The 16,626-nt window shown below is 46.4% G+C and overlaps 1 protein-coding gene across 1 annotated transcript in view; it reads right to left on the bottom strand.

Annotated features, from left to right (window-relative positions):
* The window catches only part of SMAD3 (SMAD family member 3), a 50,959-nt gene extending 38,296 nt beyond the window's left edge, over positions 1 to 12,663 (bottom strand). Inside the window, exon 1 of the mRNA XM_026040536.1 lies at positions 12,458 to 12,663. Coding sequence (XP_025896321.1) covers positions 12,458 to 12,663 — 206 coding nt within the window. The remainder of the gene's footprint in view (positions 1 to 12,457) is intronic.
* Positions 12,664 to 16,626: the final 3,963 nt, after the last annotated feature.

Here is a 16,626-nt window from a genome sequence, read left to right as displayed (position 1 = left end):
ATTGCCACAGTGACCGCTTCCAAACCAAGCAGTTCCCCAGCGAGCAACATTCCTGCAGCACTGGGTAGGTAGCAACGTGTACTCGGAGAAGGGAAATTGCAAATATAATTGTATGTTGCTGTGGTGTCTTTGTGATCACATGTAGAGGTACGAGAGGTAACAGAAAAGCACACTAAAAAAGGGATAACTCAAGTTATCATTTCTATTAAAATAAATATACAATTTTATTAAAATAAACAGACTGAAACGTCTGCTACTCTGTCCAAATTTGCTTTGCCATTTGCCACTGGTAGACAGTACTTGGGATTAAAGTCCAAGACAAAAGTTCCTGGCCAATAACATTGGAGGGTATCCCTGATAACAGGCTGGCTCGGATGCATCTGCGGCCCAGCTAGAGGCACCAACGCTGTTTTCMACCTGGGAAAAACGCTCCCACAGTTTCCCAAATTCAATATCCCCTCGGAGGTTTCCCCCGTGCAGGCTGCTGGGGATTCACACTAGCATCGCTTGCTGAAACCCGGGAAAATCCCCAGTAACTTGGTTAAAAATCCCTGTTAGGAAAGTTATGATCTATGTTTTAAATAACCCTTGTCTCCTAAAAATATGTTTTCAATGATTTAACCTACAGCAGCACGTGCTGTATGCAGGTAGCTCTCAGCTCGCTTTTGCCAACGTTCAGCCCTCAAAATGAAGCTAAGAAAAGTGTTCTTTATAGCTAGCAGCAGCGCAGCAACTGCAGGTAGGGATGAAACACAAGACGACTGATAAAATCAGGACGTGGCTCTAAGCAAGAGCGCGACGGGGTCTCCGAGGCTTCCCCGCTTATTCTCTTGGGCAGAGATGGAAATTCAGAGCTGCTCAGCCCAAACAAGAGCAATAAAGAGGATGAAAAACATCTGATTTACTGAGCAAAAATAAAAACCCAGCAGACTCCAAAAGCAAGAACATCTATGCCTGGTTATTCCCCATATTGCCACAACAAGCAACACCTTTTGCTTTCATACCCCAAACCATTTCCTTTCATTTCCTCACCCTCCAAGTCTTTTAAGTTTCCCCGACGTTTAGGATCCTCAAACACAGAAAAAGGTAGAAAAATAACATTTAACCAAAAGTATCTTCCTAAGCCCCAAAGCAAACAACCCCTCAACCCTCAGACATGGGGAAACACAAGTCAGAAGGGCACAGGCCAGAAAGCTGTAAATTAGCGAGGAGTTCAGGTGCTCGTGCAGCCTGTGCAACAGGCACGCAGCATCGCGGGCCCCTTCTCGAGGGGAGATGGAGGGATTTGATGTCCAGGAGCTCCAACAATTCCGCCCTGCTGGAATTCCCTTTCCTCGGAGTCACTCTTAACACCCCCTCAGCACTAGAGCTGACTGCAAAAACAGTATCCCATGATTTCACCTATACATATTTCACCTATATGCATTGTACACAAGGATTTTTCATATTTTGTTCAATGTTAGAAGAGCATTATGCTTTTCAATGACGTCACCATACTTTCCAAGAATAACTGTTTCCATATGAAGGCTTAACTAAAGTCGTGCTTTCTAGCTGAAGCACTTCAGCTAGTTCTATGGATGCACRTGAATATTTAAATATAAAAATAATTGTCCTACGACTTCCAATGACCTTACCCCAATCCCGATTCCCTACGTTGCCCTTGCTCTATGGGATCGCACGTGCGCTGCCAAATCCACGTATTGGGTGGCTCCGAGCACCAGCAGCTCTTTCATCTGCCATCAGATAAGCTGGAAACACGGAAACTTGGCAGGGGAGCACTCCAAATCCGAATTAACAGCAGACGAGCAGCGCCCGGGAGCGCTGCCTTCCACCTTTCTGCCTCCCTTTTCCTCAGGAATAGTTGGCCTGCCAGCACCGCGGGGACTCTAAAAGGCCATCCTAAAAATAGAAAACAAGGAAAAAAATGGGGGAAGGGATAGTAACGGAGAGAACAGGCAGAGGAGCAGCTCTGTAACATAAAACTGTCTCCAGCTTAAGTCACCGGCCAATCGTAAGCCAATAAATGCTTTTTTTCCCCCCTTTAAAATCAGTGCACGTGAATGTCTATTTTTATTCCCACTCCTGCCAGCGCTTTCAGCCCCGTGGAGCCTGCCGTGCAAAGCAGGAACTCACAAGGCTCCATCTCAAGCCACGGTTCCCAAGGCCCTCGCTTGCCGACGTGGGTCCGCTCACGCCTGGTGCACCAAGATTTCCCACCCCAGGCCCCGTTAACCCCAAACCGAGAATTAGAGGAAAAACCCGAGAGGATGTTTACATGGACGAGCTCTTCGAATCCACCACACTGGTTGGGGGGATTGCTGCCTGCTTCACGGTGGGCATCACCCCACGTATGCCTGGGCAGGACAGCTCATCTGCTAACCTAAGCTCTGCACGGCTGCAGCTGCAACGACCTGCGGCTTTAGCAAGCGCAGGTCAAGCTGAACTCAGGCTGGTTTCTATGGCCATCAGAAACATGAAAAATTGCTGGTGTATTTTCAAGTTAAAGATCTAAACAACAGGAGCTCTATGCATCCTAAGCTGGAGAAAAAGACGCAAATACATCAAATTCTAAACATCATTTCTCAAGCATCCCAGGCTGCCCATCCTCAGCACTTTCAGGCTTTCCTGGTATAGGGCTCCTTATGAAGCTCCGTTTTAATTAACCAAAAYCTTAACTGTTGTCTTTCATACCCTGTAACCATTCATGACTAACCAGGAGGTTGATTTGCTCCCGATGAATCATGATTGATCATGAAGAGCCACGATCTAGAGTGCTGCTTCCTGGTCTGATTTTGGAAAAGAGAGATATTAAATATATTGCTTGCCATGGCAAGAATTCAAATTCAGCTTGCTTCAAAACCTCTGAAAAGAACATTTATTTCAAGCTCGCAAATGATTTAAGAGAGAAAATTTAATTAATAATGCTGTTTCCAGCCAGATGGCCATCTATCAGTTTCCAGTCATCCCTTTGGGAATAATTCACCAGAAGCCTTCAGATACAAAGGAGTTTTAAAGCAAACAGAGCTTCTCGACTGCCCTGCACTCTCAGAGGCTGCCAAAAYGGGCAATGAAAGATGGGCTATAGGTATAGAAATGTTAATTACTTAACCCCGTACTGTTGTGGGTCAACAGTCCACTCACTTGACATACAAAATATTAAATAAAGTGCCTTTTGATGGCACCATCCTCGCACACAGTTATATAATATGACCTTAACTGGAAACATGAGGCTACACGTATAGTGTTTCTCCTGGACTTGTGCTAACAGAGTTTAGACTTGAGCTCGGCAGCAGACCACTGTGGTCTGATGTGCATCAACCAGTCAAAATATTCCCTGTGTGCAGGAGGTACCAGCACAGAGATGGAGAGATAAATATTATGCCAAGGCAGTTAAGGTTTACCACTAACATCTATGGAATTCTAATATTCGCACTGACGTAGCACCTACATTTTTGCAAGAAAGTTTCCAGAAAAAATTTAACAGCTTCCTTGGTATGAAAGGGAGTATGAACAGAAACAGAAAGCTTTTTAAAGGAGCAAGTTACTGCTTTTTTTTTTTTCTTTTTAAAATCTGAGTCATTCTCTAAAGGTTGTAAGAGCATTTTACTACTGCTGACATCTCACAGTTAAGCACCGTATCTGCTAGAGAGTTAGAACAAGGTACTGGCAGGTTAAATACTCAGCTCTGTGTTATACCAYGGTGCGGAACAAAACCTGATGTTTCCCTGACCACAGTGAACACTGTGCTAGGCAATAATCCACAACACAAACCTATCTTAACTCAGATTACTAGTGGCAAAAGCAGAGGTGCAATCGCAGCCCTGCACACCAACTTGCAGCCTGCACTTCTACAGAACAAACAAAACTGGATTTGGGGAAAGGCTCCAGTGATGGGCTGCCTACCTACACACATGTTATTTATGGCGTCTAATTTAGAGCAAAGCTCAAAGCACTTTGCAGACTGCCAGCAGACTTCTACCCGAGACAAAAATCAGCTATGAAGTAATGGTACTTTTGCTAATCAGGCTGTGATTATCTACTTTAAAAAGGAAAAAAAAAATGCATCTAGTCATTTTGCAAAGTTTGCTTTTAACGCAGTTGTTTCCAAACAACTTGTTTCCACTTCCAACTGCTTTAACACTTTTCTTCGGCAAAGACCCTGCTGGCCATAAAAAACACCACAATTTTAAAGAGAAAAAGACAACGTGAAAGAGGCCAAGAAGGGGAGCCTGCAGATTCAGCTGACAGCGAAGCTGATGCTCAGTGAGGCAGCTACGTGGTTCTCACCCAAACACTATCAGGGCAAGGGCAAAGCCCCTGCCAGTGGCATCTGGGCTATAAATGCAGAGCACCTCTCTGCCAAGCCCCACTGATGTTCGTCAGAAAACCCTCAGTAAAACAGGAGAGAAGGAATTCCTCTGGAAGACAAAGGCTTTGCAGGAAACAAGTACCATTTTCAGCAAACGTCCAGCTCAATCCTGCCTGGCCCCCTGCGGAATTCCCAGCCCGGCACAGAGGAATCCRGCCTTCCCAGGAAGGTACCGAGCAGCCACACGGGGTCTCAGCACCTGCAGAAAGCCTCCCAAGCCCTGCATTTGGGAGAGAAAACCCAAATACTCCACASCCCATGTCCAACCCACAAACACCTCTATGCTCCACATTCAGTTCACTGCTTACTTGCACCAGCCTGAACCCCTCTGCACTTTGCATGCAAGCCAAGAGCACATTTACTGAAATGCATGTAATTACACCAATGCAAAAAATGAATGGGAAAACACCCAGGCTCCAGCTGCTTATCAGCCTTTTGTTGGGCAGACAGCACTTTTTAARCACTATATAAATTTCCAGACACTGTTAAACACTGGTGTGCTGCAGATTAACGCTGCATCCGACTCAACGACTCAAGGGGAACAACAACTTGTTCACCAAATAAAAGAAAGGGAGCGTTCCATGTAGTTCCACTTGTGCAGAAACCACAGGCTTGGTATCTCTATGAAAAATTAAAAAAAAAAAAAAAAAAATCTGGTTGTTCTGAATACAAGGAAATAAATAAATAAAGGGTGCTTGCAGTTGGGTCTTTGTCTTCCCACGGAGAAACACTTAAAATACAAAGGGAAAGGATTTTTTGGGGGGAAAACAAAGTAATTTAGTTGTTCAGTAACAAAGCAATAACAAGACTTGCCCATCCARTCTCACGTTCCAAAGCTATGCACTATGTCTAATATTTCTGTGAATATTAGCTGTATCAGAGTAGTGACCTTTTTCTTTTATACAAAAACAACTTGAACAGGAAGGACATTTTTTCTCTCTTTTATTGTGAAACCAGTATCAGCATCCATCATTCAACTATTGCTGGCTGCAGCTTCACCACAAAGAAGGAAATATCTGCTCTGACTTCCCCTTTTAGGAAGGCTGTGTTATGGTTAATGAAAGTCGCCAATTCAGAAAGTATCTCTAATTTTTCCCCCGGTTCAATTTGTAAGCAAAAGTTTCAGAAAGTTTTCGAATTAGGTGCCTGAAGCTTCCAAAGGGAAGGGTGTGCGAGCTGGATCCGAGCCCTGCATCCGTCCTTCCCGCGGGCACCGGGCACGGACRGCAGGGCACCACGCAACACCCAACTTGTCCTCACAACCCCAGTGCTGAGCACCAAGGGGACCATAAAGAAGCTTCCAGGGGCAAATCAAAGCCATGGACATCATGCACTCCCCCTTGCCGGATTTACACCGAAGAGCAGGACTCTAAATTAAGCAGATTAAAGACCCAAGCTGACAAGGAGCAACTGCCATTTCCTCCGTGTGCTTCCTGGTGCCCTTTCCGCGGCGCTGGCTCTTCTCGGGGCCGTTTGCTGCTCTGCAAACGGTTTCTCCATCCGAACGAGGCCGGTATCAGTCTGCCCGAGCGGGGCCGTTCACAGGGCCTCTCTACCAAGAACAAGGATGGATGGGTCGGCACTTACAGGGCACTTGCTGGAGGCACCAAATCCCACGGATTTCCTGTGCTGCTCCTTTTGCCCAGGTCTCTCTGCATCACACACCAGTCTGGATACCAGAAACAACTCAGTTCTGCTTCTTGGCTGCAAGCTAAAATATTCTGTCCTGGAGCTCACACAACTTCTGCATGTTGCTCTATGCAGCAGGATGTGACTATTTCCCACCTGCCTGGGCTTGTCTTTATTGCTGTTTGCTTTTAAGGGCTATCTCCTTATAAGTGATTTATTTACGCTCACTGTTGTGACCTCTGTTTCTGAAGAGCTAAGCTCCAAGACAGAGACTCCGTATTTTTCTTCTCTTTTTCTTCTCTACCTATAGAGCCACAAGGCCAGCAGCACCAAACATCCCTGTTTGCCTAGGGCAAGTCCCACCATTCCGACAGGGATGGTCAAAAGGTGTCCAAGTAAAGGAGGATGGGGTCTAAACGACTTTAAATCCAGTCTAAAAGACTTCAAAACATCTTTAAAAGCAGCATTAACTGCAACAACCAACACATTACGGTCTCTTCAGCTCCAGAGAAAGTTGTGCAGCCAGTGACAAGTAGGAGAGCCCAATTATTAACAACTTCCTTGTCTTTATGTTGGGGCTCAAGTCACATGTAAGGAGATGCAATTAGCGAGCACTCGCTAAGCCTGGTGGGCTCAGCCTACCAGAACCACCGCCCTGGACAGGAACCTCCGCCTGGCTCCGCTCCCGCGCTCGGGCTCCTCTCACACGGTCAGCCCCAACCTGCAAAAAAAGCTTCTTATAAAGCACCAGAAAAGTTAATTAGGAGCATGCATAAGCCAGTTGCGAGAGTGCTGCACCCCATCCCTGAAAATTTAATTGCACTAAAAGGAGGAAAAAAAAAAAAAAAAAAAAAAAAAAAAAAAAAAAGATAATTTAGGGAAAAAGAAGATTCAGATTTAATTCAAGTACTGTTTGGCCCTATCTGTTTCATAAAGCACTTCATGCGGGATAATGGCATTATTGTGCATCTAACAGCATTAGAAGTTCCTAATAAATTAACAAGTGGAAATTAATGGCTGCTCAGTCCATTAAATCTTGTTAATTTTATTTCTGTCGCAGTAATATAGTGATCACAAGTTTACATTATTAAACCAATATTTATTAGAAGAGTTCATTTTAATTGGATCCCTGATGTGATAATCCTGTACAGTGTGCATTTCTTGATTTCATCAATTTCTTATATTTATTTCTCATTATATTTAAATGACTGCAGTGTTGAGGGTCTTTTCCTAATACCACAGAAGTTAAGCACCCATTTTAAGCACTTTATTTCACAAAGATTCAACACTTGCTGCACAACATAATGGGAATCTTATGAGTCCTTCCAAAAGCTATTTTAAATATTTCAGTCTCTTGAAAAGGGGAAGAGAAAAAAAAAGCAGAAATACAAATATTTTAAAACATATTAAAACGATAAAATACTTTTTATCCTGTGCCCACCCATATCCCGGATGGGCACATGAACACTCCTCACGTCTGTTTAACCACTGTGAAGTATGTGAAATGTTACCTGGTATTTCCCAAAGAGGCAAAAAACAAAACAGAAGAAACAAAAACCCCACAAGCTCCCCCAAAATAATTTCTGCACGTTTCTGACACGCACTTTCTGCTGAGAGAGACATTCCACATGGACGTCCCGCAAAGGGCCAGGTCGGACCTGCTCCTGCTTCGAGCCAAGCGCCGACCCCGAGCCAAGGAGGTGGCTCCTTCCGCCCCAACCTCCTTTTTTTCCTGCAGCTCCTATTTCTGCCAAGGGAACTGGCTGTGTTGCAGCTCCCTGAATCTACGTTATCTGGCAAGTTTAGTGGCGGGGTTTTGTTTTACAAAGCTGCATCAGGTGGGCTTGAAATCAACTCCACATGTTGTTGGTCAGGCTAATGCAAGGGGCAGCGATCCTGATGCAGGAGAGGGCTGTGGGTATTGGGAACCTCTGAGCACGTGGCACTGCCCCAAGGCAGGATCAGACCCTTCCGGAGGGGACAAGGAGGAAGCACTGCTGGAGAAATGGAACTGCAAGCAGAAAACACCCCGGACGACAGCCCTGTGTCCTTCTGGTTAATATTTGTCCATCTTTAGACCTGATCTGCAGTCACGTTCATGCCACAAACGCTATTTTTGAGCAGATTTGTGAAGCTTTGCCTACTCTGCTGAATGTGGGCATGGCGAGCAGCACGGAGGTGGCAGCACAAAGGTTAAAGTGGGGCTATAAAACCCAGCCCATAAAGCCAGGTCAGGATGCAGGGCAGCACGCACAGCTTTGAAGCAGGAAAATCAGCAGCAACAGGARTAACGACAGCCAGACCAGGTCTGCACGCTGGGACTGCCCTGCAGGCACCTCTGTGTACTGCTCTCGGGCCCATTTAATCTCAGATACAGACACACTTAAGCAAGCCTAAGTAATATTGAGCCTTGTGCCCTAAAGGGACAAGCTAAACTAAGAACAAGAYAGTTCAAAGCTGGCACAAACCAATACGAATTGGTGTGCAGATACAAAACTTACGACTAGCTCTTTGATTTTGTTACCGAAACTGCTCTCAAAAGAAACCCGTACATTAGCAGCTCGCAGGCTGCCTCTGCTACTTGCAGTATTTGTCATTTTCGTGTTTTCTTGGTATTAAAAGGATCCTAAGAAGACAGTTAATTCCTGTAAAGATTGCATGGTCAGTGAYGGACACAACAGAACCTAAGGTCTTCCTAAAGCCACCTACGTATCACCCTTGGCTTTCCCCACCAAAGCTCAAACACCCTAACGCGTCCCTTGCTCAGCCTCCTTCAAAAAGCAAGTGTGCCACATTTCCATTGCAGTTGGCACCTTCTATTCTTATCAAATGAGTTCCACAAGAAGTAACACCCACAACACTTCAAAGCTCTCTTCTTAATCAAAGGGGAAAAAAAACACCACTTAAAAGGTTATTTCTTATATAGGAGTAGCTCGGCTCTCCTGAAACCATTGGTGATTAAAGAAATAGAAATTAAAAAAAAAAAGGTTCAAACAAAGAGTATGTATATGAAAATATACTAGAGAATGTCATGAGATTTACATCTTAATATATGTAGTACCACTAAGGCTCTTGAAACAAAGCATTTGCTGTCTTCCAGAAATTAGTAAACGCTCATCACGTGCTCCTGGCCTCTACAGCTCAGAAAGATATGTTTGTTGTATAACGTATATAAAAGGCCAGCCTAAAACACCCTATTTCTGGGGCAAATCACCGACACTGCCAGGTGCACGATGGAGCTTTGCTCTAGATCAGCGAGAGTGTTAAGGAACTTTCTCCCAAGGACAAAGTCCGTGGGACACGTGCGTTCTGTGCAGGTACATATTAAGGTTAGCTATAGATGTTCCTGCCACCAGATGCCCACCACACTCCACAGCCTCAGAAGCAGGCAGAAACATCGGGAAATTAAATAATAATAATAATAATAATAATAACAGTAATAAATAATAATAATAATAATAATAATAATAATAATAATAATAATAATAATAATAATAATAATCTGAAAGCAACTGGTAGCAGCTGGAGATTTAGGCTTGCTCGCAGAGGGCCTAATACCGACCCCCTGGCTGCGCTGGGGTCCGTGTTAATGGCACAGAGTCCTTCAGCTTATCTGAAAGGTGATAAAAGCCTCCATCCTGAAACCCAGGCTTTCAGYTCCTGGGAAGGACATGTGTTAATGGATGGACAGAAAGAACATGTGTTTTCAACTGCAGTGTAATATGAAAAAATGTATTACTGCCATCAGACACGGGTAACTAGCTTCACTAGGTCAGCTCATAACACCAAAACCCACCAGCTTGGCGCATGGGAACTGGATGTGAAGGCAGATCTGCTGATTAATGCCCAGACCTCCCTTCTGTGCCCAGGCAAAGGGCAACACCATCTCCTTGGACCTACTAACTGACTTGCTATCCGTGGATTTCTGTGTAGTGAAAGTAAGGGTCTGCAAGAGGAGACCACATTTCACCTGCCTTGATCCCAAGGGAGAGCTCTGAGCTTTGAGATTCCCTTTCCATATGGTGGGAAGTTCCCCTTGAGAGAAAGCTGGACTTGGTTCCCTCAACAGAAAACCCAGGGCCCAAACTCTCATCAGCCGCRTTATCTTACAGAACACTTGGGACRTAACCCACACAACCCCACTGGGTCACTACCAGGTTTTGAGATTCCAGCTCACTTGCTGTTTAGCAACGTTCCTGAAGGGCTCGAGCACTTTTACACCCGAATCCTTGCTTCGTCTCACGGTTATAATGGCTAATTTTGGACTAGACCTACTCCCGTGGGGCCAGAGTCATCCCTGGGAGAGCTCCACTGTAATTCAGCCTACTGATGCACAACATGAGCTAATCCTCAATGATGGTTTTCCCCTTTTGTCCCCTCAATGCACTTATTTGCCTAAATAGCAAAACAACATATGCAGAATTATTTTAAAACACAAAGCCCATAGCAAAACCATCCTGCAGGCACTAATTTCAAGGGATGAGATAATCACAGTCACGAACACACGAGGACAAACAGCGCAGTCCGGTGGAGAAGACACTGCGCTTGAATTCTCCAGGCCTGGCCACGACCACAGCTCTGCTGCTGRCTCCGAGAGCAGCTGCTTCCCATTTCCACTCCATTCCCCTTCTCGGATAGCTAGACTTGAACCTCATGCTAGATCCRTGCACAGGGCCCAGCACAGCACAGCTTAACTGACGGTTTATGCATAAAAACATAAATAAAACCACATATGAGTTAGAAGGTTTAAAAACTAATACCACGGCACATGGACCTACCATTGAAATAGGCTGACACTTCCTCAGTATAAAAGATTAAGATCTGAAGGTTTAGACACTGTCTCACAAGCGAACATGAAGTGTTTTACTTTTGGTACTGATTTCCTTTAACAKAGCGAGGCCTGGGAGAGAGCGGCCCTTGCTCCTGCCCAGAGAACAATAGCCAGAACATTGTGAGGTGAGAATATTTACAACCTGTGACGTCTGCTTGTGTGGTTACTTATTCTCAAGCACTAAGATTATTTCTCCAAATTAAAGCTTCCTACCCCAGCAGTCTCTCTGCTTCTTTTGAATCAGAAAATATCCAGACTTGCCTCCCTAAAACACCTTGTTTCTAGCAAAGTTAAGCTCACACGCCACTCTCTAGCAGGGCAGCATCAGCAACTCTATTGCAACCTGAAACACAACATACAACACATTGCAACTGCAGGACTTCAGKTTTTTTTCCTTTTTTTCTTTAAAAAGGCATATATTTCAGAGAAACGATTTAAATAGCACACCGTCTATGAGGAAAGCCCACTGCTTACCAAGAACTCCAAAACAGAGTTTTAAGGGAGTATGCACCAGGGCGTAGCTCAGCAGGCTTTGAGCCCTGCTTCAACTACGAGAGGCCAGAAAAACTATTAACAAAAGCAGAACCTGGAGCTGAAACCTTCAACACCGTCACTCGATACCAAAAAAAAGATGAGACTTTATTTTTCCTTTAAAACTTTAGCTGTTGTTTAAAAAAAAAAAAAAAAAGAAGAAGAAGAAAAAAAAAAGGAGCGCCGAATATCCACATTTCTGAGCTGCCTGCTTCATTTTTTTCATGCAACAGATGCTGCTTTGTATTAGCTACCGCATATTAAATCATTCTGACAACCAAGAAAGCATACATTTGTTTGGGCGAGAGGGAGGCACGAACACACATACACACACAGATATTTTCTCACACAGAAGAGCGCAATTATGCAGCATTCAAATATTTGGGATGAACTTTGGCCTGTGATTTTTTTTTTTCTAAATAAATAAATAAAACAAACTCCCCTACACAATGGTCAGCAGCAGACGGGGCAGAGCTCTGGCTGGGCTCACACAAACCAGCAAATCCGCAGCAATAAAACACTGCTTGGGGGCTGCTTTTTGGAACTTTCTTGGAATTTCTTTCTTAGATACGAGCACGGCGATGCCGATCGCGCTTCGACTGCGGCGCCGAGGCTAAAAATAAGTCCTGCGTTAAGGCAAAAACTGAAAAAACAGCTTGCTGTGCACATCCTGAAATTATTCCTATAAAATAAAACCGTTTTGRGGGGGGTTTATTTTGCATGGCAAGCAATGCCCCCCCGCTCCGCCACTTGCGCGCCTGGAGTAATGTGGAAAACAGGCGTGCAGCGGGGCTGCCAACCAGCGCCGCAGAGCGGGAGCGGGCCAGACCGCTGCAAATAAAGCAAACAACCCCCCCAAAAAAACATTTTCCCGATTAAAAACAAATAATATAAACGGAGAAAATAACAAAAACAAGCGCACAGCCCCCTGGGCGCCGCAGCGGCAGGGCCTGGAGGGCGGCGCGGCGAGCGGGGCCACAACGCGGAGCCTCCAACTTTGTTTGTTTTCCCTTTCCCCGACGGAGACGTTCCCCGCTCCGGGATTTCTGCAGCTTTTCCCTGGAAGCCGAGCCCCCTTCCCCCGGCCCCGCACCGACCTGGGGATGGTGATGCACTTGGTGTTGATGTTCTGCGTGGTGATGGCCTTCTCCAGCTCGTCCAGCTGCCCCGTCTTCTTGAGCTTCTTCACCAGGCTCTTCACCGCCTTCTCGCACCATTTCTCCTCCTGCCCGTTCTGCTCGCCTTTCTTCCAGCCCAGCAGCCGCTTCACGATGGGAGGAGTGAACGGCAGGATGGAGGACATGCTGCCCGCGCGCGGGCCTCCCCGCTCCGCTCCGCGCGGCCTCAGCGGCGCCCCGCGGCCTCGCGCGCAAACTTTGCGCCCACTTCGCCGCCCTCGCCCGGCTCCCCGCGCCTCCCCGGCCGGCGGCCCCGCTCTGCCTGCGCGCAGCGGCGCCCACCGCGGCTCATTCCCAGTCTGCCGCTCATGCAAATGGGCCCGCCGGCCGGCCCGCCGCGGCTCCCACCCCCTCCTTCCCCGCGCCGCCGGCGGAGGGCGGCCCCGCGGCCGCTGCGCTCCCCTCCTCCGCGCCTCCCCCTCCCTGCGCGCTCGCCTTTATTTTCCCTATTTCCTTTATTTTTAAAAGTCTTTCTTGAGGGGAAGGAAGGGGGGGATTGTAAGCCGCTTCCCCCCCCCCCCAAGCCCGCTGCCTCAGCCGCCTTCCCGCACCCACGAGGCGGGAAGCACCGGGAGCCGCTTTCCCCTTTCCCCACACGGAGAACCCCCTTCCCAGAGCCCTACCGAGGTGGGAGGAGAAGCAGAAACCCCCCCAAAAACAACAAATTTGGGAAAAGGGTGAAATCCTACCCAAAGAAGGATGGCAAGGACCCCTGCCCTCAGCACCATCCTGCCAGGGAAGGGCAAGGCCCCAGCTGCAGTGGGCAACTATTTTATTATTTCTTCTTCTCTGTGAAAAAAAAAGAAAAGTTTTATGTGTATTTTTTTTATTTATTTTTTTTTATTCACGTGGAGATCGTAACTTGTCCAAAGCCAGCCAGCCAGAGACAACAATCTAAATTTCTGTTTTGTTTTGACCCGTTTAGTTTGCCGTTCCATTCCCTCATCCTCCCACCCCGGGGCCTGGTACCCAATTAGTTTTTGCCCCGTATCAGACACAAATTACACTCCTGAGCTGTTTGCTACCCACCCAGGGCAGCAGCTCTCAGATGGAACATTTTTGTCAGAGCACAGCATTTTTTTGTGCAAATTCTCCTTGTTTTGTAGCAAGGGTTCAGTTTCAACCAAGGCAGGATGGGATCCAGGTAACTTTCCAGTCCTTCTCTAGTGGTCTCAGGATCCAGAAGCCTTTCGCTCTGCCCTCCATCTCCAGCATCCTCCCCCTCATAATGAAAAGCCACAAAAATACACTTTTTTTCACACATCTAAAGTGCATTATCCCCCAGAAAACACCACCCTGCACATGGACATGCAGCCTCATGAGAAGCTAGGAGCTTGGAGGCCACCTCTGGAGTCCCCTTCCTTCAGTTGCCCCCAACAGCCAGACAGGAAAATGGCAACTAAACACTTTTGGGGTAAAAAGCTCCCAATTTTTGGCATCTGCTTAGCTTCCCAGCTCCCTCACAGGCTCCCAGACGGGCTGCCGGCTTTGGGAAGCCTGCGGGGCTGCTCCTCGCAGACGTGCAGCTTCTTGCCAATCCGCATTCCCCGCTGCCGGCTCCGGCACGGCCTGCTGGGGAGACTCCTCGAAAGCCCGTGCGATCCAAGCGCCTTCCCGTGCCAGCCACGCAAATCACCTTGTGGCGAGTTACCAACCTGATAGGTTCAGACGGCGTCTGAAGCCCAGAGGAAACTGCCTTGGCATTCACAGGGATTTTAAAAACAGCAATTTTTAATTCCACATTGAAAAATACCACATTTTAGCTATCAATATTGGGAAGAAAGTAACTTTTTCCCCCTTCTTCTTTAAACATTCACATACTATTCCCCAACACACATTCCCCGAGTGTCTTGGATTTTGGAGGCTCACCACTAGAATATTGGATCATTGCCCTGACCCAGTTTTTGACTGCCTAAATTGAGATGCCTGAAGTAGAGAGATGCTGAGCCTCTGTAGATGATCCCAGTTTCATTTGAGCAAGGAGTTGCTCAGCACCTCTAAAACCAAAGCGAATATTCTCAACAAATAATTAATATAAAACCAACATGTCCAAACTACTGATTGCAGCTGCTGTCATTGACTTGCTGCRTGTTCATCTTCTGGAAAGGCATAGTTCCTGCTATCTGATGATTAACTAAGTGTAGCTTCCATTAACGAAAAAAGTTTTGTCTTACCTTTGGAGAATAATCCGAGTATGTGAACAAAGTGAAACAGAATTTGCACACTTTTTGGTATATTAAATACCATCTGTACTTTCAAGTATGGGCTCCCTGCAAAAGCCCTTTGGCAGAGGCTTGTTGGGACAGGCAGCCTGGAGGCAGCGTGACCAGAGCAAGCTGCATCCCAGCTTGGAGACGGCTCTTCAGGAGCCCAGATCCTGCCGAAACAGCTCCCGGCTGCTTTAACATGTAGTTGTGGCAAGCTGGAAAAATCAGGGAGCGGTCAAGGAGCAGCTTTTAGTGACCTGCCCCTGTGTCACACCGAGATGCTGGAATATTGAGYAGATTTTTCTCTATGGGCATTAGCTACTTGTGAAAGAGAATTTTGCTATCTAGCCAAAAAAAGATAGAGATAACCCGTAAAATCTGTTGCATATCTGGGTTCACRAGAGCAGCTAAGAGGGCCATAACCTCCTCATCTCCATTTGTTCCACATTACACAAGTAGCGGTGCTGAAGGGCAAGAGGCAACTGAGAAAGGGAGGAGAAAGTTTAAAAGTAGGTTATATTCACATGCTAACTTGTAAATAAGGACTGTGACATTTAACTCTCAATCTGTGTCACCTATAATACGCATAAACAAGGGAAGGTGTGGGAGCTTTCCTTGGTTAAGGTAATGCATGTATACGTAGAACAACGCTTACAGGCAAGCCTATCTTAACCACTCAGAACAAACCTACAGGAAAATAACATTCAGGGTGAGTCACAGAAAAAGCAAGGTCATTCTGAGTTAAGGACTTCAGAGGTAACTTCAGCGCTGTGAAACACAAGACTATTCCTTTCAGAGCAACGCAGTTATTCTCCGCACATGAGAAAACAAACACCTAGCCAATAAAAAGATGCTTTGCTGAAAATTCCTGATACTTCACACATGTAGGCTAATATGCCTATATCTGCAGACCTGCCTCTGTCTGCAGGTCTATTTAAATCAGCCCCCCCAAAATAAAATTGCCTGTAAGACCTCATCATTATTTGTTATACAAATTAGATGATACTTTGGGTACAGCATCGTGGTTAGGGCAGACAGCTACCTCTATGGGAAATGGGAATTTTGCCCTTTCTGTCACCATGCTCCTGTTTGATACAGGGYAACTTACCCACCCCAAGCCCTGCACCTTCACTCACCCTCCTGCAGCTCTGGTCACTCCCCCGAGGTCTGATCCGCAAAGGCTTTGCATATTCCTTGACATGCTTTAGTCCTGCGGGTGTGTGAGGTGGGAGTCCTTTGGAAAAAGCATTTTGTGAGCATGGGAGTAAAAGCAGGGCGCTCAGGAACGRTTCAGGCACTTCACAATGGCTCCATAAGCACCTTAATTCTGGATTTCCCTAGTAACTGAGGGTTTGACTTCAAAATCTTGCAATAGCTCTTACACTATATCTTTATGTAGTTTGCACATGCCTGGTAAGTGACAGAGGTGGCTGTCAATAGCCTAGGGACTCACTCCTTGGTGAGAGGTTTCCTATCTTTGCAGGCAATAAAGTRTCTTGCCATGAACACCAGCAGCTCATAAAGGACACAAGGCACAAGGGGGGACACCACAGCCCTACAGTGAGCCACTAGCACCTTGCTAGGGCCTGATCTAATCTCTACAAATGTGTTAACAACCTCAAATTAACACACTTGGAATTAAGCTCGAGATAAAAACCACCTCCTAGTACAGGCATCCACAGGACCCTGCACATCTGATCACGCACAGAGGGGTATTTTCAACACTCACTGTGCAAGGGGTAACAGTCCCACCACCTGCAAACACCCCGGGCTGCTGAGACGCCTGGCAAACAAGTAGGGASTGTCAGGCTTTCCCTTAGTGGTGGTGCATGCAACACTGGTGCTCTCACCTGCTCCAAATCTTACGGCCTGAAGCTTTTC

Source organism: Nothoprocta perdicaria, unplaced genomic scaffold, assembly GCF_003342845.1.
Source record: "Nothoprocta perdicaria isolate Ctin4 unplaced genomic scaffold, notPer1 scaffold_26, whole genome shotgun sequence".
NCBI classification, from domain to species: Eukaryota; Metazoa; Chordata; class Aves; order Tinamiformes; family Tinamidae; genus Nothoprocta; species Nothoprocta perdicaria.
This window is presented reverse-complemented; position numbering and strand designations above follow the sequence as displayed.